The sequence below is a fragment of the Astatotilapia calliptera genome, chromosome 11, assembly GCF_964374335.1.
Source record: "Astatotilapia calliptera chromosome 11, fAstCal68.1, whole genome shotgun sequence".
NCBI lineage: Eukaryota > Metazoa > Chordata > Actinopteri > Cichliformes > Cichlidae > Astatotilapia > Astatotilapia calliptera.
Window position 1 is genome coordinate 11028852 of NC_137432.1, and position 21835 is coordinate 11050686.

The 21835-nt window shown below is 38.8% G+C and overlaps 1 protein-coding gene across 1 annotated transcript in view; it reads left to right on the forward strand.

The window, feature by feature from the left end:
- The window catches only part of cdkal1 (CDK5 regulatory subunit associated protein 1-like 1), a 258244-nt gene that overhangs the window by 147213 nt on the left and 89196 nt on the right, over positions 1-21835 (forward strand). Inside the window, exons 10-11 of the mRNA XM_026183920.2 lie at positions 409-575; positions 11514-11659. Of these exons, the coding sequence (XP_026039705.1) occupies positions 409-575; positions 11514-11659 (313 nt within the window). The remainder of the gene's footprint in view (positions 1-408; positions 576-11513; positions 11660-21835) is intronic.

Sequence of the window (21835 nt, forward strand, 5' to 3'; positions counted from 1 at the left end):
AGGAGAGCGAAATCCTCCTAGCACAAGCAGCATGGATAATTTTAACTAAGTCGTTAAACAGGAAAAAGATATTTTAACACACGCACACACAAGCTAAACATTAACTCTAAAGTGGAATGCTTGATTCAGTTAATTTAACAGTCAAATATCTCCCTCAGGTTTCAGCCTACATGTTTTTCATTCATTACCTTCAGTAGGTAAGGTTATTTTTAATCAAATTAGTGAAATGTTAACATGAGATTCCCTTAAGTACAACAGTACCCACAGTCACTGTAAACTGTTCCCACTTGGGAACTAATACGCAGCCTGCTTTGATTATTGATGGTGGTTATTGGTGGCTGTTACTTCATATGAATTAATGAATTTACTATGGTTAATGAGCATGTTTATATGTGCGTGCCTTTGTAGAGGGAGTGTGCGAGATCTGGTTGACCAGTGAGGACACCGGTGCTTACGGTAGAGACATAGGGACAGACCTGCCCACGCTGCTGTGGAGACTGGTGGAGGAGATTCCCGAAGGTGCCATGCTAAGGCTGGGGATGACGAATCCACCATATATCCTGGAACACCTAGAGGTATGCGCAGTACACACAAGCACCTCCCCAATTTCACCCACGAGTCCTATCAAATATAATAATGCATCGGTATTAATAAAAGTAAAACACCGAGACACTCCACACACTTCCTTTTTACCTGCTTTGTTTTTCTCCTGACGGGCTCTTTCTGTGAACAAACAATATTGCTTTGCCTAGATTTAATAAAGTAAAAGCCTTTTTGTTTTGCTTACCAAGCAGTTTAGCTGCAGCACTCATTCTCTGCTGATTAGTTCATTCTCTTCTTTCCCTAATGAGTCAATTAAGGACCATTGTGTCCTCTTTAGTAACCTCATTTTATCAATCATTATTGTCTTTTCTAATGGAACAATGGGCATTGTTACCCCTCTCTATTTTCTCTCTCGATCTCTAGCCCTGACTTCTTTGTGTATTTGCATGTCTGTGAGACATGAATTTTCTGCCATTTAAATCTTTTTCTGCCTTACCCCCTTTTTAAAAAAAATTAACTTGTGTTGGAGACACAACACATTATTTTATTCTATCGGTTTTCATGAACTGACAGTCGTGCCTCTTTTTAAATAACATATTCATGTATTGAGTGCAAAGGATTGCAATGTGTGTTTTTAAAAAAAAGTTCTTCCATTGTTCAGATTATCTGGATAGATGACACATGCCAACATGTTGTTTCCTGGTCCATTGTTTGTTGCAACCAGTTCATTTTCTTTTCAATTATTTCATTATTATTCACTCTCTAGCAAACTTCAGGAGTCTGTGAAATAGTTAATTAGATTATTAATTGGTTAATTAAAGTTAGACTTGTAAATTTACATCAGGGTTTTGCCATCAATTAAGACTTCCTCTACTTCATTTGGTATTCCTGTAAAATTTGCTGCTGTGGGGATTTGTAGTCTGCTCTTTTTTATGTCATTGCCAGAGAAATGTGAAAAAGAGCAAGTTGCCTTTTGACATTGACAGATCACCATTGACAGATCATCACTGTGCCATCACTCTGAAAATAAACCAATAATGGAAAAGGGTTGAAGTTATAATTTGCCAGATGAGTGCGTTTAACAACCGTTATCAGCTCCCTGTTTCAATTTTGTGAGAGAAGGTAAAGCGTGTTGCATTTTTACCCCGAGGTCCTGCAGTCAGGTCATTAAGAAAGTCTCAGCTAGGGGAGCGAGCTGTTATTCAGTCGGACTTTTTCACTGCTATATGGCAGCTGGTGGTGTCAAGATTTTCTGGGAAATAGAATATTTTGTTAAACCTAAATCTTGCATTGTTGGTAATGAGAAGAATATAAAAACTGGATACATTTGGACTGAGTATGTGATGAAACACCAAGAAAACTGATGGTCTGTGCAAACCTGCTATAAAGTAGTGCAAGAAAGGGTGTGACATCGTTTGCTTTTAGTCATATGATCTAAACATGCATGGATGCTTCATTCTTTTGAAACATCTAAACCTACCTTACAGCCATCAAAATATCGATATAATAAGCAGATAGCATAATGGTGAGCATCGTGTTGCGACGATGAGTGTCATGCTTGTGCTGTGCTAGTTCACTTCATCGCCTACCATGGTGTTGATCCAGCATAGTAGGTGTGACTTGAGACATCATTGTCAGTATGTGTTTGATAAATTGATATTTTGCATCTTCCTTCCTGTTCATCTGCTCCTCTACTGTACGTTGCAGGTCTATCTTAACCCACCGTAAGTGTTTGCCCGTGTTAAGGCTCCTGAGAAGTGCTATAGATACACCGCTCATCCTCTGTGGCCTGCTTTTGACAGCTCTTTTGCGACTTGAGTCTTTTAATCTTTATTTATTGATTACTTTATCTCAAAGGAAGTTACTTTTCAGCCACTTAGATTGAAAAGCAACTTCCTTGTTTTTCTTGGTTTGTTCTGTTTTGGTCACATTGTGATTTTTGTACAAATTATCTGCAAAACATGATAGAAGGTAATGTACTGCACTCTTAAAATCCTTTACTGGGACAATGAGTTAATGATCGGAAAACCTCTCTTTCCTTAAAACTGAGGTGTTTGAACACTTCCTACACAATGTCACAATTCTTATTAAGCAATGTTCTGCTGGGAATAAAATCACACGTGAACTTTTGCTTCAATGACAGGGATAAAACTCAAGGAAGTGGGACCTTTTGTACAAATTCTATTTAATATTTTAATGTTATATTAAACGTGATTGCTGACCTTGATAGATTTAATTTCTGGCTTATTTTTCAGTCCTATTATTCTTGCTCTGGTTGCCTGTTTGCATTCATAATTTCAGCCCTGATTAAAAACAGTTGGTTTGAAAAAGGAGAGGAGAAACATGTCAGTGGATGAAATAGAGGATGAACTGGGTAATGGTAACCTTGAAAAAGCAAATGACAGAACTTTTTTTTTCTTCCTTTTTTCTTTAAAAAATAAATTCATAACAGATACTTTGAATCAAACAATCAAAGATGATTGGGATCACTGATTAATGAAATGAGGGCAGAAATGTAAAAAAGTAAGGGGATGAAGGCCTGGGGATAGAGACGAGGGGTAAAAAGCAGTGGGAAAAGTGCTGTGGGAAGCAGCTATAGAGGTTGTAATTAACCAGGGGTTAATGGAGGTGGCTAATTGTCCCCCACATGTATAGGTAGGCTTTCTGCTTGGCTACATTACAATTAAAAACCCACCCTCCTAATGATAGGGAATAACAATTAACTGATAATTAGAAACACACTTGGAAGACACAGTCACTTGGTGTGTGTGTGTGTGTGTATTAAGAATAATTTCATATGCTAGCAGCCCTTTTTATTGTTAATGTCCATGTGTTGGATTGAATTATATATTTTTTGCTTTAATTCCTCACCCAATTAACCTACATAAGGAAAGATGGTCTTCTTTAACTTATCATTGTCTTGTGTTGCTCTTGTTCCCTATGTACCCTTTCGTAGCCATCCTTTTCCCCCCTCTTGTCTGCTACCCTTTCCACACTGTCCTTTTTTCCCCTTTTTTGCAGTCCTACTCATAAATAAGGGCGTACTGACAGTCATTAAGAAAAAAGTCTTTTGAAAGTCTTTGCGAGCTTCCTTCCTCAGTTTTTCCTTCTTTCTTTGCTTCCTCTTGCAGCTCCTTCTTTTTCAGTATAGCTCTTCATTTTCTCCTTTTGACGCTTTTAATCTTTTTCCCTTCACCTTTTGCTTTTAGTTTTTTCTTCTCCTAATTACTCGTCCATAACCTCTTTTGTCTATTTTCTCCAATTGAAGTCGTGATGATGGTAATCACGTCAGTGGCGTGGCGATGAAGAAGGCCGAGTCTCCAGAGTATTTTTATCGTTCATCTTAAAGGCTGAATGATGTCCTGCTGTCTCTTCTTTTGAAGAACGCTAGTACTTATATAATGGCATCATACCGAATGGCTGTGATTGAAGCTGAAAAGGCCAAGTAACTTCTCCACTACCCCTTTAAAGATCACCCTCTCTCACAAATACTCACAGATCAACGCGTCTGCACTGTCTCCTTTTGTCACACAAGAGCACACAATTTCTTCCTATGTGCAGCCTGTTTTTCTTGACAGATGTAGACAGGCCAGTAGAACCATTTGCTGATTGGAGCAGTTAAAGGCCCAATCTGCTCTCACGGGCCACTTCTCCCTGACATTTTAGTTGATTGCATTGTGCTATCAGTGCTTCGTTTTTGAGTAGCTTCACGTAAAAATATCTCTACAGTGCCACTTTTTGTTTTTCTCTCTCCTCATTTCCCCCCCCTCTTCAGTTTTTATATTTTGGAGTGTAGCATCTTTTTCCCCATCTACCCATCTCTGAATCTGTCCGTCTGTCCACAGTACAGCCACATCTGACCACTCTGTGTGTGTGTGTGTGTGTGTGTGTGCGTGCAGATAAGTGTGGATGTGTTTCTGTGAGCCTTTATGTGTGGGCGATTTATAATAATCTATACTAGAAATGGCAAATGAGGTGTGAAAATAGTCTCCGTGTAGGTAGTCAACCAGTGAAATCTGCTCCCTTAGTGATGCCAGTGAATTTTCCAACTTTGGCCTTTGGTGATAATGCCGTGTGGATTGTGATCGATCAACAGTTTCTTGATAACCCAGTGGAGTTTTTTCACATGAGATGTTATTCACGAACATGCTACAAGTCTCTGTTTATCTATATACATTGTTACTAACAACAGTAATTCAAAGAGAGGACACAGTCTGACATCAAGTTGAAAAAAAAAACCCAATCAAACTACAGATTGATTGCACGTGTGTTTATATGTTCATCTCGAACTTTTGAAAGTTTAAGGAAACATAAAGTAAAAACAAAAATTTTGGACTTTTGTGTGGTTTTCTTATGCTGTGTCACATTGCACTTACCGTGTCTGTGAAGGTTCTCAGTCATCCAGGTCATCGTAGTCTAAGGAGCTTCAAGGAGTTGCTTGAAGACGTTTCACCTCTCATCCGAGAAGCTTCTTCAGTTCTAAAGGGGTCAACTGGTGGGGAGTCCCAGATTTAAACACAGTGGGAGTTTCCCCCCCAAAGACGGACAAAGGACCCCCTGATGATCCTCTATCTAATCACATGAGCCGAGGTGTGAAAATGGGTGTGGGTCACAATCAGCCAGGGTTTTGGGTGAGCTCATTATGAAACCTGGCCCCACCCTATCATGTGATTTCCTGAGGTCAGATGGCCCAGGATGTGAGTGGGCATTAAGGCGTCTGGGAAGGGAACTCAAAACTGGATTATAGATGGCAGACAGTTGGTGTCGTAAACCACCGCCTCTGTTCAAAGATGGTCGCTCACAGTGGACGTAAATGGCTTCTTTCACTCCTCATTGCACTTAACGTGTTGTCCGTACTATAAGGTGCACTTAAAATCCTTTAATTTTCTCCAAAATCGACAGTGCGCCTTATGTATTAATTCTGGTTGTGCTTACTGACCTCAAACTGATTTTATGTGGAACACGGCGCTAAAAAATCGGTCAAAAAAAATGTTTTAGTGCGACTTCGGCAAGCTACGAAGCCGCACCGCTTGATGGATTGTCGGAGCATTACGGCTACTGTAATGATGTGTTATGTGATCGCTAGCGACACAGCTATGTTAGCATAACAAAAACACAGTAAAGCTGGAGGATGAATGCTAAGTTTTTTCCGATAGAAGTTAACGTGACAGGCTGCTGTAAACAGACCAAACTTCAGTCAGGAGAACAACTGAGATAATCCATCCACAATCAGAGGTTAGTCAATAATATACTGCAACAACATGTGAACAGAGCAGCTGCGAGAGAATTCAACATTAATGGATCGATGGTACGAAAGTGGAGGAAGCAAGAAGAATGAGTTGAGTAAAGTTTGACTTATCTGGCTGTTTTGTTTCGCTTAAATAATAATAATGGATTGCATTTCTATAGCACTTTTCGAGCCCCTCAAAGCGCTTTACAATTCCACTATTCATTCACTCTCACATTCACACACTGGTGGAGGCAGCTACAGTTGTAGCCACAGCTGCCCTGGGGTAGACTGACAGAAGCGAGGCTGCCATATCGCGCCATCGGCCCCTCTGGCCATCACCAGTAGGGGGTAGGTGAAGTGTCTTGCCCAAGGACACAACGACCGAGACTGTCCGAGCCGGGGCTCGAACCGGCAACCTTCCGATTACAAGACGAACTCCCAAACCGTGAGCCACGATCGCCCCTTATAATCCGGGTGCGCCTTATGGTCCGAAAAATATGGTAATTTTAGTTCATATTTCATTTTATTTGGTTGCTTTTTATTTTTATTTTTTTCCCTCCCACTTTTATCACTTATCAGAAGCATTCCCCTGTGTGCCCTGATAAACTACCAAATAGCTGTAGCACAGCAAAAGGTCTGTCCCATACATACACTAATGATTATACACTAGACACCCGTTCACAGAAACACAGCCACAACCGTCTCTTGCCCGGGCTCAAGGGCAGCTGTATAGAAACACCCTCTCAATCCATTTTCATTTTAATGAAGCCTTTGGGAGCCTCTTCACATTAGAGGCCTAATGTAGCATTTTGTGTGAGGAACTAAACCAAATGAAAGCTCACAGCAAAGCTATTCGGATGTGCCTCTGTTGCGCCTTTAGACTGTAGTTTAGTTGTATTTTTGAGTGACTTGTTGTGCATGTCCCCTTAAAAACAAAGTTTGTCACAGTCACAGAAAACACTTGCACATGACAAATTCTACACATACATCCAATTCACCTTTAACCGTGCAATGCATTTCATTCTAAGAGGTGTGCAGCAAGCTTGGTATAGATGCCAAGGAAAATCAAGCACAGCTTGAAGTGTTTAAAATGTCTATTTCACTTTCTGAAGTGTGGTTGTGCTTGGTCATGTACACACAAATACTGACTTGTCCTGGGAAAAGATTTCTCTACAGACTTCACTGGGTGACACATGATATTAAAAGATATGTGTTTTTAGAGGTCCAGGTAATCTGAATGTATGAATTGATTTCATCTTTCAAAGCTTTGAGTTTTAAAGGATTCTGTCCAATTTCAAATGATAAGACGGCACAAATAACAAGTAAAGCATGTATTTTTTCACATTTATTACTTGAACCTTTTTGCTGCAAAGATAACTGTAGAAGATTTTGTCTCTTCATTGGCCATTTTTCATTTTTCTTCTGGCTTTATGCTTGTGAGTCGGTGCTTCTTTATTTCTGAACAACAACATTGAGAATTTTTTGTGTAGTTTGAACTGTGTTTGAGTGAGTCTTAAAGTGTTACTGTTATTTTCCGAAGTGTCAAACATAATGTTGCTATTAGTGAATAAGTAAGCTCTCATTTTTGAATATGTGTAGGACGCGTTCAGTTAGTGCTCCCTAAAAAACACTCACGGTTAAACACATCTGACTCTTTGTGTCTCCTCTAAGCTGTGCAATGAATAACGCATACAACATCCCGCTGCCCCGAGGAGACCAAATTACATTGAACTGATCCCCTTAGGCCCGTTTGACCATGTATGTTTTTCTCAAATGTTTAAATTCAACCGAATTTCACTTGGAAAGTTAAGGTCGATTTCTTTTGGGTTGCAGAGTTTAGAATTTATTTCATTTTTGTGCGATGTGCTTGATTAATAACATATTTGCAGTCACAAGCTATACAGAGATGACTTGATTCAAAGTTGACCCTGACTTTCAGCAGCCTGCTTAGAGAGAAAGTAAGAAACATTCATTTTTGAAACCCGCAGTATTCAAAACATGACTATCACGTGTTTTAAGCGCCAAACACAAAAAAAAAGGGAGAGTGAATGATGAAAAGGATGAGGAAAAAGATACACAAACAAAAGAAACGGAAAAGCACAAAGTTTAGAGTAAGCATATTTTCTGGGAAATTGTTGTGAAACGTCTGTAGTCACGTGCTGAGGCTGCTTGGAGCTAAATCGACTTTCATCACCTCTCACCCCACATATGTTTTCTTTTCTTTTCTTTTAAGTGAGATCTGATTTGAGGGGGGGCGATATCAGATCCTTTGAGCTAATTCGCTTAACTCGATATTTTCTGTGTTCGTGTGTCTATTTGCGCTGATCAACCAGAGATGAAAAGACTGTTTTTTTGCAGATGAAGACCTGTTGGGTTAAAGAACAAAAACGGTATTGGTCAAGGCTGATTTATAAATATATAAATACACAAAAAAGCTTACAGTTGACTGATCATAAAACCTTGCTTGGGCACATTTGAAGGATCCCAGATTGTAACTTGAGCATATGTGATTGATAAATCTCAAACTAAAGTTAATGGCACATCCTTTTTACCCTCACATGACACCAGGATAAATGAGGGTGTAGTCGGGAATATTAAGAGAAAAGCAAACCTTTTGGAAGACAACATCATCGCCATGGTAGAAGCAATTAAAGCCACGTTGAAATGGTGTGTCGACAAATGAAGCCAACATGCAAATTAGGAGTGTGTCACTTCTACAGGGAGTGAGGTATAAAAACTTCAGTACAGACTTGAACTGCAATATTCCTGCATAAAGAAAACAAAGCTTTGCTTTGATCTGAAAACTATCACAACTCTAAAGATGATCAATATCAAGGCAGCACGTAGTTATTGAATATCATATTGTTTTTTAAAAACCATTTTTTACACAGCATCATTTACACTTTGACATTTAGTATTGGTAGCTGTGAAATATTAAAGATCCTCAAGTCTTCTGGGATTTGCAACATCATTTGCAGATCTCTATTATACAGTCAAGTGCATGACAAATGATCCATGTGAGGGAAGTCTCCTGAAACTGTGTTGACACCCAGCTACATACATATACGCATACTCTTAACAAATGTACTTAACTAGCTGTCATAAAAACACGAGCCAAATTCACATTTTCATACCCGCATTTCAGCCGACATCCTAGATTCCTCTGAAAAGTCAGAAATTAATCAAGCATAACGCTCAGCCATTAAAACAACTGTTTTCCTGTTCAGGAATGCAATTAAATAAGAATAATTTGGCATCTTAATCCAAAAATAATAATGTTCTTAACATTTTTTTCCAACTACTTTTTGTAGAACAGCAAATTTGAAAATTCGTGCATAGAAACAATAATTATATTTCAACATTAAAACATATAATTTTGATTAAAGTGTTTTACATACTGGTGAACTAATCATTACAGAGACATAAAGAGTGATTTTGGTAATTGGCAATACTGTTAATTTAGGGGAAGCTCCGGGATAGATAGTAGGCATGAAGACTGAATGTAGTGCGACTTTTCATCTCATCATCTCCCTTTACAGCTCCTCCATCTAATGCACAGTACACACTGCAGTAGCTACACCCTTTTACACATGCTCTACAGTAAAATAACAAATGACAAGGTTTTACAGGTTAGAGTTATTTGTATATATTTTGCAAACTTTGTAATATATTGTATTATTTAAGTAGTTCAGTCTGTTACCGTTATTGTCTTGGAGCAGCTATAACCCTTTAATAATTGCTAATTTCCTTAGTGGTTATTAAAGTTTTTTTTATTCTGATTCAAAAGAAACTCATTACTACACATATATTTCTTCAAAGCACACAAGTGTGCATTAATAAATACCCTCTCCCTGCTAGCCATCATTAGATCTTATAGGTCACTTCTACTTGCCAGGAAAACCACATTAGAGGATTGTAACTTAATAATAGAAGAGACAGTCAGAGGTAAAAGGTTACACTTTAGAAAGGCCCACGTTTTCCATGTAGATACATTGTTGCAATAGTAGTACGTCTACATTAGTATTTAAAATCTATTACAACAACAGAACCTTACCATTTGAAGTATATTTTATTATTGTAGTACAAAATTAATTCATCACATTTTATGTGGAATATCCCTTTTTTTAGGCTTTGCATGTAGTTTTTGCTTCTTTCTTCTGGTGCCATTGATGGTTGTGGACTCTAAAATAGCTTCACAGCAGAAATTTGAAGTATACACAATAAAGCATCTACACTTAGAAATAGAGGCACTATGAATCCATCACTCTATTTACTCTGGTTCATAATACATTTAAAAACACATAAATGCATGTTCTTTTTCATGGTTTTTCTTTTACACACTAACTCACCCACTTACAGATACATGCAGTAGCCTGATTTCTGTCACCAATCAAGCTCCATTTTCCAACCAAATTAATTCTTTCTAATTTGGAGCTTGCAGCGGTCAACCCCCCGTGGCGCTGATACTGAGCTGTGCCCGTGTGTGTTCATGCACACATATGCTTTAATGTCTGCGTAAGAAGGCGAGCACATTCTACAATAGATCTTAATTGAGAAGACGGACTGCAATCAGTACGTTCTTGTAGGAAATCATTAAATCATTTCTTCCTCCCCTCTCCTTTTCTTTTTCGCCTTCTTATGGTGATTAGCATGGTGATGATAGCATCCTGATTATGTCCATCAGAAAAATCTGACATCTGTGTTCTCTCCAGTTCTATTACTGAGGAAATTAAAAGTGAGAAGAAAAGAAGAAAAAAAACCTTGCAAAGTCCCCTAATTACTGTAGTGCATTTAACTGCAGTGTTCTTAAAAGTATTAGAGTTGGGGTGCATGTTATACTTGAGTGTTGCTCCTGGTGAATTCAGTTTTTCAAATTCATGTAAATACATGTTTGTGCACAGAAACAATGGTTTTAATTTAGCTTAGCAAAATTATTTGACACCCAAAGTACTCTTTTGGGTGTTTTCCCCCCAATTAAATTTTTTCCCCCACCATTTCTCATATAAGATTGTGGACTTAGCCTTGTGTATTGGCTGAAATATTCTTTTGATTTGTCGGATAGAGGGTTTTTATTGAAATAAAATCAAATGAAGAATCTTCTGAATCTGCTTTGATCTGAAAATAGGACCTCCATTCTTCAGTAAAAGCTCTTGACTTTCCAGACATAAAGAAGCCCTACTGGAGCAACCTTGACTCTTAGGACTTTAAATTTCCGATATGAAAAGGAAAAATACAAAAAAAATAAATAAATATAGGATGTAAGCTTTGTATTGTAGAAGCTCTGAAAGGAGTGCAGGAGTGAAAAGAGTGCAGGAAGAGACAGGAATGTTAATGGCACTTTTATTTTATTCAAAGCCAGCGGCTATCATTCACCAGAAGCTTCAGTGAGCCTTCACATTTCCTGTTTTTCTCCTTTTGCACGTTTTAGTTTTTAAGGTGTTGATCTGTGTCATGAAATCAATAATTAATGGACATTATGTTCTGTGAAGTTTGTATGTTCGTGTAGCTGCATGATGGGTTAATTGGCGATGCGGAGGTGTGGACGTGAGCTCGCTTTCTTTGTTAGCGCTGTGAGAGAATGGTGACCTGTTCTGTGTGTATCCCAACTTGTTAGAAATCCACTGCTGTGTTATAGCATATCCACAATCACTAATAGAGTCACACTTACAAATGAAACATTCAAAAATCAGCATGTTATAATAATGTTACCTCCTTAATGTTTTCCCATTTGTGTCATTAGGAGATGGCCAAGATTTTGAATCATCCACGCGTCTATGCCTTCCTCCACGTTCCCGTGCAGTCAGCCTCTGATAGCGTACTGATGGATATGAAGAGAGAATATTGCATTGACGACTTCAAACGAGTGGTAGACTTCCTTAAAGAAAGGTAAGGCAGTATATGGACTCCCAGTTGACTGATTATGTCTATGAGTGCAAATGCATATATAAGCATGTGACTACAACTACAAACTCGGGACATATTAAAACTTTCACCTTCATAGGGATACACACACTCTCCTCCTCACTTGTTACTCATTATATACTTGAACAGGAACAGTGTGTCGTAAGTCAGCGGTCCCTGGGCCATGGACCGGTACCGGGGTGGGAGACTTGAGGCTCGGGTGTGAAATTCATGGTTTTCAGGAGTTTTAGCGTTATTTTTTCATCCTTTTTATCATTGACTCTGTTTCCCTGGGTCTTTTTCTGTGTGTTATGAATAAATCTCCATTTTGTTTTGGGTACCGGTACTGGTTTTATTAAGTTGTATTCATCCGTGTCACCGTAAAGGCTGGTCCGTGAAAGTATTGTTGGACATAAACCGATCTGTGGCGCAAAAAAGGTTGGGGACCGCTGTCGTAAGTTATCAGAACAGCTCATAGGTGTTGGGAGAACATCTTTCTTTTTAGCTAGCAATGCTGCTCTCTTTCTACACTTCCTTCCTTATACTTCCTTTAAGGTATAGATACAATTTAAAATGGATCATTGCTTTTTAGCTGAGAGTTGATGAACTGTTTTTGGTTATGCAAACTGTTGTCTGCCCATCTTTGTGCTCAGATTCCTTATATTGCCTTAATTATCCTACTGAAATATTTAAGGCACATTTTCCAAGCAGTACCGCATCACTTTAGTGTCTCTTAGGTTTGGATGATTTGCTTCATAGGCCTAGATGTGCTATTATCTCTCTTTGACATCACCACTGGCCAATGACATCTCTGCCAGGCAACAGAGAATGTTATCCTTCCTCTATAATTCAGTAGTATTGTGGAGGATGGAGAACAACAACCAGTATAAAGTAACATGCACACGTTGACTTACACTACAAATTTATTGATCAGGCCCTAGGTGTTTAACACAAGTGGATGGATATCTGCTGAACAGCTAAAACACCATTAACACTTGGATCTTTACTCATTTACCTTAGACCTGGTTTTCCACTATATGGTCCATTTATGTATGTTTTTAATGTATTGTTCTAATATGTAAAATATCTCTCCCGTCTGTTTGGCACTCTTCACTTGCTGTTCACACACAGCAGTTTAGCACAGCAGTGGGGTTTTTAAAAAAAGAGAGAAAACGTAGTATAAAGCGTTTCTGAAAATGCGGGCAGAAATCCAGGCATGAACCTGTATACACGGACACACCCCAGTGTGCATGTCAGCCTCCAACAGTGTACTGATGCCATTAATAGATGTGATTATTGTTGCTATGGCTCATAAATGTGAGGCTTTTACAAACCATACTTTTCTTTTAGCTGAAAAATGTACATATTTGAATAGCAGCACTGATCTGTTCTTTTCTTCATGTCCTTTTTCTTTACTGTACGACTCTCTTTCTGTAAGCTCTCATTTGAAACGACATCGCTTTACAAGGTTAAGCATTTCCAACTCAGAATTTACTGGCTGCAGCACCATTTGAATGGTTGAGACCAGATTCCTGGCATACTTTGCACTAAAGCAAATGTTCCTTTAGCAAATACACAGTGTGACCTCCTCACACAGATTTCAAGAGAAATGTGTACATCTCTGACATGGATTAAATATAACCACATAATGCACAGATGTGACCTCTGACATTGCCAGAAAGATGCAAAATTAATCTTTCAATATATGGAAGATAATCTGTCATAGAGTTTGAGCATGAGCACTGATGGCAGCGCATGTCAGAGGGGTGAATAAACATAAAACTGGCGCTATGATAATATATAATGAAGAGATTCATGGGAAAATCAGTATGTATTCTAGATATGCCCTATTACTTTGAGATTTACCAAAAAAGAACATATTTTTAATACGCTGGCATGTTATTGCTCTTACCACATCATAACCTACATTTTCTTTAGCCTGAGTTGTTTGGCATGTAGGAAATATGTAAACACATGAATATACAACACATGATTCCAGTTTGTTATTGTGAGAGTTTCAAAGATGAGAAGGGAGGAAAAGGCAAGCACAAGTAAGGCCTAATCTCAGGATCGACATGTGTTCACTCCAATAATATTCAGATATATATAGATATATCTATATATTTCTTTACTTGTATTCTTTTTTTGTAAAGTTGAAGACCTTGTTTCATTATAATTTGATATAATTTGATCATTTTCATTTACTGCAGCAGTAACTGCGTCATGTATAAGCCAAAGTCAGCTGAGAAAATAAATCTGGATGATTCATTTTACGCATTCACTCACACACAACCATCTACAGTTAGGCCTGTAGATATTTGTACAATGCTGCATTACATAAAGACTCGCATAATAACCGCGTAAATAAGTAGAAGTAGACTTTCAGTTTTAATTCAAGAGGTTCAAAGAAAGGTATTGCTTGAAGTCTTTCTGCATATTCATGTGATACAAAGTCACCTGTTTCCAGAGGCTTAAATGTGGACAGTGTACTGACAAGCAGTTACATGCCTGAGTAAAACCTGTTCCTTCATTGTCCTATGACAATGGCAGATAAAAGATCTGAAGCTGATTCCAAGTATTGAACTAGTTCACTGGTTCTCTGAATTACCAAGATGTGGTGATGAAGAAGGCGGAAAGACTGGAGATTGTTTGACTGGATAACCTCAAAAAATGAGAAACTTTAGTAGTTGCAAAATCAGTAATCTGGACCATTTTTTAAAATAATGAATGGATTGACCAGCTTAGTAACACTGAAAGACCTGAGAAACCACAGAAGATGACCAACGTCAACTACAGTATAATTATGTCCTTGGTTCAGAAAAGTCCTTCACAACAACTAAACAAGTCAAAAACAGTACCGAGGAGGTATTCATCAAAGTCTTCAATCAAGAGACGCCTTCTTAAATATAAACACAGAATCAGCTTCTAATCTGTGATCACACTGAAAACCAGGAAGGCCAGAGTAGACTTTGCCAGAAAACGTCTAAAAGAGCCGGCACCGTTCTGAAAACCGCACAAGGTTCACTTTTACCAGAATGATGGGAGGAGAAGAATATGGAGAAGCAAAGAAGACACTTGATCATCTGAAGCATAGCACGTTATCTGTCATGGTGGAGGCGATGTTGTGGCATGGTCACGTATGGCTGCAAGGGGAACCGGGTCACTAGTGTTTATATGATGATGTGACTGCTGATGGAAGTAGCAGGATGAACTCCTGCTCAGATTCAGCCAAATGCTGCAAAAGACAACGTCACAGTGGGTTCTAGACTTTAAAGGTCACTGATTGCATATTTATTGTCATCCAAGTGTTAAAAGCAATCATTATCTTTAACATTATACTAGTTTGCTGGATTACTTTTGAAAACTTGGGCTGTAATTGCTAAACAGTGCCAGAACTGGAAATGTCTCTCATATCTTGATGGTTTGATTTAAAATCCACTGTCCTGGTGTAAAGAAGTCAAATTCCCCAAAAATGTGACTTTTCAAGAACAAATCTTGTGAAATTAAACTGTACCTTTAAACACTGTGTGCATTTACGGGCTTCACAGAACCACTCCCATGTTTTTTTCCCTTCCTCACATGTCCATATGTTATTGTGTCTTTGTGTACATGTGATACTTTCTGAGTCACTGTATCTCTTTGGATACAGTGACTCACAACGCACTTGCAGGTCTTGTTTTTATCTCTGACCACATCTCCCATTTACACTCTTTTCTCATCCAGTCTTTCCCACATTCCCGTTGTTTTCCCTCTGGCCCTCTGTGGATACCCTGCTGACATAAAACACGAGCCCCATTAGTCTGAAATTCACCTTTTCTCTGTTCTTTTAGATACTTTATTTATATCCAATATGTGACCCCATTTCCAAAAAATAGTTGATATGCTGTGTAAAATGTAAATGTAAACAGAATGCAGTGATCGCCAAATGTCATAAACCTACCCGTTCATAGAACATGCAAAACATGTCATCAAAAGTTTAAACTGAGACATTTTTAAACTTCTCCTTTTTTACTGAAAATGTTAGCTTATTGTATTTTATGGAGGCAAAAGATTTCAAAGATTGGGACTGGGACATTAAAAGACTGGGACAAGTAAGTGGTACTAAAAATGTTTTACAACTAATCAGATTTGTTGGCAGCAGGTCAGCAACATGATTGGGTATAAAAAGAGCGTCTTAGAGAGGCAGAGGTTCACTAATCTGGAAAACAAAATACTTCTCCAAGCAATTTCAGAATAATGTTACTCCATTTAAAACTGTTAATACTTTGAATATGTCTTCAGCTACAGTCAATAATATCGTCAAACATTTTGAGAATCAGGAGAAATCTCTCTGTGCGAGGTACAGTACGAGGATGCTTTTGATCTTCAAACACTCAGCCAGCAATGAATTAAAAACAGACATGATCCCATCATGGAAATCACTGCAAGGGTTCACAAACACAAATCACTGTCTGTGAACCCAGTTCACTGTACCAGCCAAAAGAAGCGAGACCAGCCAGCTTGTTATCAGCCTTAGAGGTTGCATTAATGCCTGTGGATCTGCAGCTTGCACATCAGGAATGGCACCGTCAATGCTGAAGAGTCACAGGTTATACAGGCTTTAGAGCAAGATATACTCCCATCCAAATGTTGTCTTTTTAAGGGAAGGTCTTGCATATTTAATCAAAACAATGCAAAACTGCTTGCGGCACCTATTATAACAGCATGGCTTCATGGTAGGAGAGTCCAGGTGCTGAACTTACCTGCCTGCATTTAAGAGCTTTCATCAGCTGAAAACATTCGGCACACCATGAGACAAAAAATACGACAAAGACCCAGAACTGTTGAGCAGCTTTAATTGCATTTCAGACAAGAATGGGACAAGAGAACTCTTACAAAAGTCCAGCAACTGGTCTCCACAGCACCCATTTGCAGATGGTTTTAAAAGAGGAGGGGGTCCTGCACCGTGGTAATCATGGTCCTGTCCCAATGTCTTTGGGGGACATTGTTGCCATCAGTTTTAACACTTTGCAAAAAACTTTTTTGTAAATTTAACCTCGCATAAAATTTGGGTTTGAGATTTAGAAGTCACATTTACAAGTTGTATTCTGTTTCTTTTTAGGAATTGGTTGTGTATTGATCATTTATCTTTCTTTCAGGTCATTTAAAAAAAAATAGATACAGTAAATGTTTTGCATTTTCTAATTTAAGGCATAAATATCTTTTGCGTCAAGGTTTTTGCTTTCTCCTTGGCTCGTTTTGTGGATATACCACAGTTTTTGCCTTGTCTCTGGCTTTTTCTTCTTTTTTTCTCTTTTCTGTTGTTGTTTTGTGTCATTTAGTAGAAATCCTAATACAGTGCCACTAATCTGTCCCCCCTACAAACCCCCCCCCACTGTGGTAAACTGTCAAGGAACACCTAAAGAGACCTTTCCCACAAACACACACATATTTACTCTCCACATACTGGCCATTAACTGTCTTTTGTGTGAGGCCCTGACAAAGCTCTGTGTGTGTGTTTGTGTGTGCGGGTGTTTTCTGGCTACCAGTACATAAACATTCAGACACAAATGGGCGATGTTTGTTGTGTGAAATCGATACCAGCACACATCCAGTGGTCTAAACTGTTTGGCTGCAGCAGTAACAGAGATACGGTTCATGGTCTGGGAGAGAGGCCAGGACTTCAGACAAGCCAAAAACGCTGTGTTCGTGTTCCTGCAAAAGGAGAGAGAGAGTAAGAAGGCGCAAGAGTAGTATATGAAAGTTTTTTTGTATGCGTGTGTGTTTGGCATGCGTTAGTTCCTGTAGTGATGTTTCAGTTCATGGACGCAACAAGTTGATGATGAGGCAGAGCTGGTATCAGCGTCCTCTGTCTTGTTTTTTTTTGGTCAGGAAAATGGTCTTTTCAGGGAACTTTGTGAAAAAGGACAGCTTACGCAGCTTATATAAATAAATATATTGGAAACATCATGATTGATGATAATTTTTCATTTCAAAATACATCCAAAATGGTTGAATGGTTGTCTCCATTAATAAAGTTGTTGCTAATTTTTGATGATAAAGTCAGCCCACATAAAAAAGGTCAAAACTATATTAATTCTTGTTTTAAATAAAATAAATAAGTCTGTTTGTAACAGTTTTCTCCTCTGAATTTCTCTTTCAAGTGCTAAAGCACATAAAAGAAGGCTCCACGCATCCTCTGTGGGAGTGTTTGTGTATGCATGAGTCAGGCTGTTAATGTAGATTCTCACAAACAGTCCTTTGTTGAAGCATGTGAAGTTCACCTCACAGAAGGAGACAGGCGTCTTGCCCAGGTGTGTTTGAGGTCACGGCTTATCTGACTGACACACACAGCAGGAGACAAATGTTATTTCTCCTTACAAACAGCTTAATGCCAGCAGCTCTGCAGAGGTCACGAGGGGTCACGCTCCTGCGGCCCTCTGTTATCATTGAAAACCCGCACGCGCGCGCATATCCGTACATGACACGTTAGACCTTTCTCCTTGACGCTGTTTACTGCTCAGGATCCCGAACCCCATTAGGAAATGAAGGGTGCATACCTGGGGTCGAATTGTTTTTCTCAAGGAAATTCTTTTGATTTTGTTTTGTTTTCTGCAAAATGTTTTGCAATGATTTTGTGTCGATGCCATTAAAGTGAGCAAAATTGATTCCAAAAGCCCAATAAGTTTGGCTGAAAATGGAAACGGTCAAGTCAAGATCAGAAATTAATTATTCAGCACCCAGGCTCATCATTACAGTTCAAAACTGGCTATGAAATTTAGAAATGTCTTTAAAAAGCAGGAGGAACTGCAACCTCTGTTGATCCTGCGTTAGCATTATATGAGAGGTTATGACTGGACAAAGAAAATGGCAAAGGCAATATTCCTTTGCTAAATAAAATCAATTACCTTTTAAGAATATTCTATCATAATGGACCATTTGGTTCACACTGTGCTTACTGTTTGCACAATGCATTAAGTTCCTGTGGAAGCTACAGCTGAACAGTGTTGACCTCCAGGGTGAAAGCACAGTTTTTGAATATTAATCTTTTGCAGTATTTTTGCAGCCTGTCCGTTCTTTCACTGCACATTCTCTATTCCAACTTTAATATTCAGCCCAGCTTACACTGCAAATGGTTCAACCTTCCACTAAATTTATCCAAATCTGCAGAGAAAAGAATCATTCCGTGTATTCTCCTTTGAATAACACTGGAGGTAATCTTTGGTGGTTTTAACTTAATTGTGTTCTTCCATGAATAATTCTAACAATCAGTGGAATGATTGTTTCATTAAAATAGTTAATTTGCTCTCCTTTTCTGGTATGGACCTTATTTTTCCCCGCTCTTTTTTCTTTGCTTCCATCAATTAAAATCACATAACTCAGTATAGTCTTTATGTAATGCTGTATGGAGTAAATCCTGTTATGGTGGAATTAAGCCTTTACAGAATGAGTGGATGTGGTCAGAGGATTTTCTACAGTTGTTTTATAGTTTGTTAAAGTATTTGGTTGATTTTTTCCCTGAACTAGTCTTAAGGATTAAGTGTGCTTTAACCACTGGGACCAAAGAAAGGGCCAGGAATAGAATGGTTATGCCCCTGTGAGTAGAGGATTAGTTATTAGATTTATCTGTGCAAATAAAAAACATCATGCTGAAATTTGGGGCTAGTTGGTTTGAGGAGAAAAGAGAGGCGGACGGCGTAAATATCACTCTACCAAACAGTGATGAATGATTGCGTACAACTGTGCATCGAGTGGCACCTTCTGGGGTTTCCTTCTAGGTTGATAGGCTGGTTTCCCTGGAGGTTGTGTGTTCCTGACCCCTTAAAACCCTTTTAGTATAAGGGCATAGAGGTCCTTGTTCCAATTTGCATGTCTTTATGGCCAGAATTGTTCACATTAAAGTAAACTATATTATTTATTTGTTTCAAAGCTGTGTGGCCAAAAGAAGAGCAAAACGACAGCACAACATATTCAAAATAAGGTGATATTTTGTGTAATTTTACGTTTGAATTTCCCAAAAGAATAAGGATTTGGATAGGTCAGCAGCTGACTGATTCAACGACCCTTGACCTACAACGTGACCTATGGAAACCTATCAGTCCCATTTAAGCACCTTTTAAGCGTTTGGCCTGACCCGCTTCACTCCGTTGCTTCACTAATTTAACTCCCTGAGATGTGATTCATTTTTTACATGAGCTGCATTCACCTCACATGCTGCTGTGACTATAATCTTTACTGACCTGAACCATTACCATAACAGAGCCAACTCCAAAACCCATTTACTTTGTTTTTCTTTAAATGCAACACATACTCATGGCTGCATGAGGCTGAATTTACAGATGTACAAAAAGAGCAAGCTGACAGTCACTGAACCTTTTAGCATACGATTACGATACGAGCTTTCATGACCCTAGTACTATCTAGAAATCAAAGAGGATTTTTTTAAAAGCCCGGCTGGCGAATCACGGGAGTGAAATGCATATCACGTATTCATAAAATTATTTGTTTAAATCTGCCTCTTGTATGTGGCACTTCAGTAAATAAGAAGTAATTTTCTCTTATGTGTAACAGTTGATTCAGAGACAACAGACGGCCCTTCAGTCTAAACAGTATTCGACACCAGTAATGTAAGTGAAACTAATATAGCAGACAGCTGCAAGGAAAGATTTGGGAGCTCTTTGGAATTTCCAGGTCTGATCTTCATCTGACAGTTGTAGACAAACACAACTTGACTAATCTTATAACACAAAAGACACCTGCATACATACGAGAAAACTTCTGTAAGGCTTTTTGTGCTGGCTTATGACAAGAACCAACAGCCAACCAACAATTTCTTTCGGTATTCATTCTTATAAAATACATCAATCTTTTCTATCTCTTCCAATATGATCTTTTCCTTTTTAATAAAACACTGAAACTCTTCAGTGACTTCACAGCTCAATAAATGAGTTGAGAATGTAACAGTAATGTGAGTTAGTCAGAGACTTGATCCTGGGAAAGTTCTAGTAGACCCTGTTTTCAGTCAATGCTTTACTAAAACAATCAATTTTATTGCTCAGCAGTTTTTTTTCTGTTAGTAATGTGCTGGAATGTGACGCCAGAGTGGCGCTGTGACGCCTGATAAACTTTGTGTGTCTGTATCTTGAGTGCAGCGACTCGCAAACAAACGGCTCCAAGACGCTTGTGTGTCCCGTATGCGTGGCTGTCTGTGTGTGTTTGTTAGTCATCTCTATTAGTCACGAGGCGAGATAGTTATGTCAAACTTACAGCAGGACACATGCATCAGTAGCGTGACTACACAGTGTGTTTGTGTGTGTATTCTGGAGACAGCCTCTTGCTCTGTTTGTTGTTGAAGATACCTTCAGTAGTTAACGCACAAGCACTCCCACAAGGGTTTAAGGTATCAGCCTGGGCTAATGTTTCACTGGAAGGCGGGAGGTGCAGGAGATCCCTGAAGGAATTGGAGAGAAACAAAAAGCAAAAAGCAGAAAAAACAGATGAGACTTGTTTAGGGAAAGTAAGAAGGGAGGGAAAGAGAAGCGGGAAGGGAGCAGTGGGCTAGACAGGTTTGCAGCTCCAACCTGCCACACTGGCGCGAGTTGTCAACATGTTACGCCTCCTTTCGCCTCTCCTTTCCCTCCAGCTGAATCATCAGCTGGAGGGAAAGGAGAGGGCCAGGTATCTGTGTACTTTGACTCTCAGTGCATGATTGAAAACCCCTATTTAACCGCAGAAAGAATATGCAGAACAAACAACCTGGTTTAGTCATCACACGGACTCTCTCACACACACACACGCTCGAGTGCTTTTAAACTCATCGAGCAGCGCTTCCACTCTGTTGTGCAAGATTTTACATCTGTGTATTTCTACAAGTCTTTAGTAAATTTTAAACTTAGTCATCAAGTACGTCACTAGTAACGGAAGTAATAGAGATTTAATGATTATTATCACATAGATTTAACTCGTAGACATGTCATAAAGTTCATTCATTATAAATAATACATTTAAACTTACAGGATAGGGAGGGTTGAGTAACAACAACTGTTATTGCGACTGTGTCTGTTTATCCACCTGTTAATACTGTTTATGTTGCCTGTTAGCTTGTGTGTAGAAGTAATTTAATCCAGGAAGGAGTGAAAGAGGTAGCAGGTAGTCCTGCCAACATGCCTGGCTGTGTGTGTC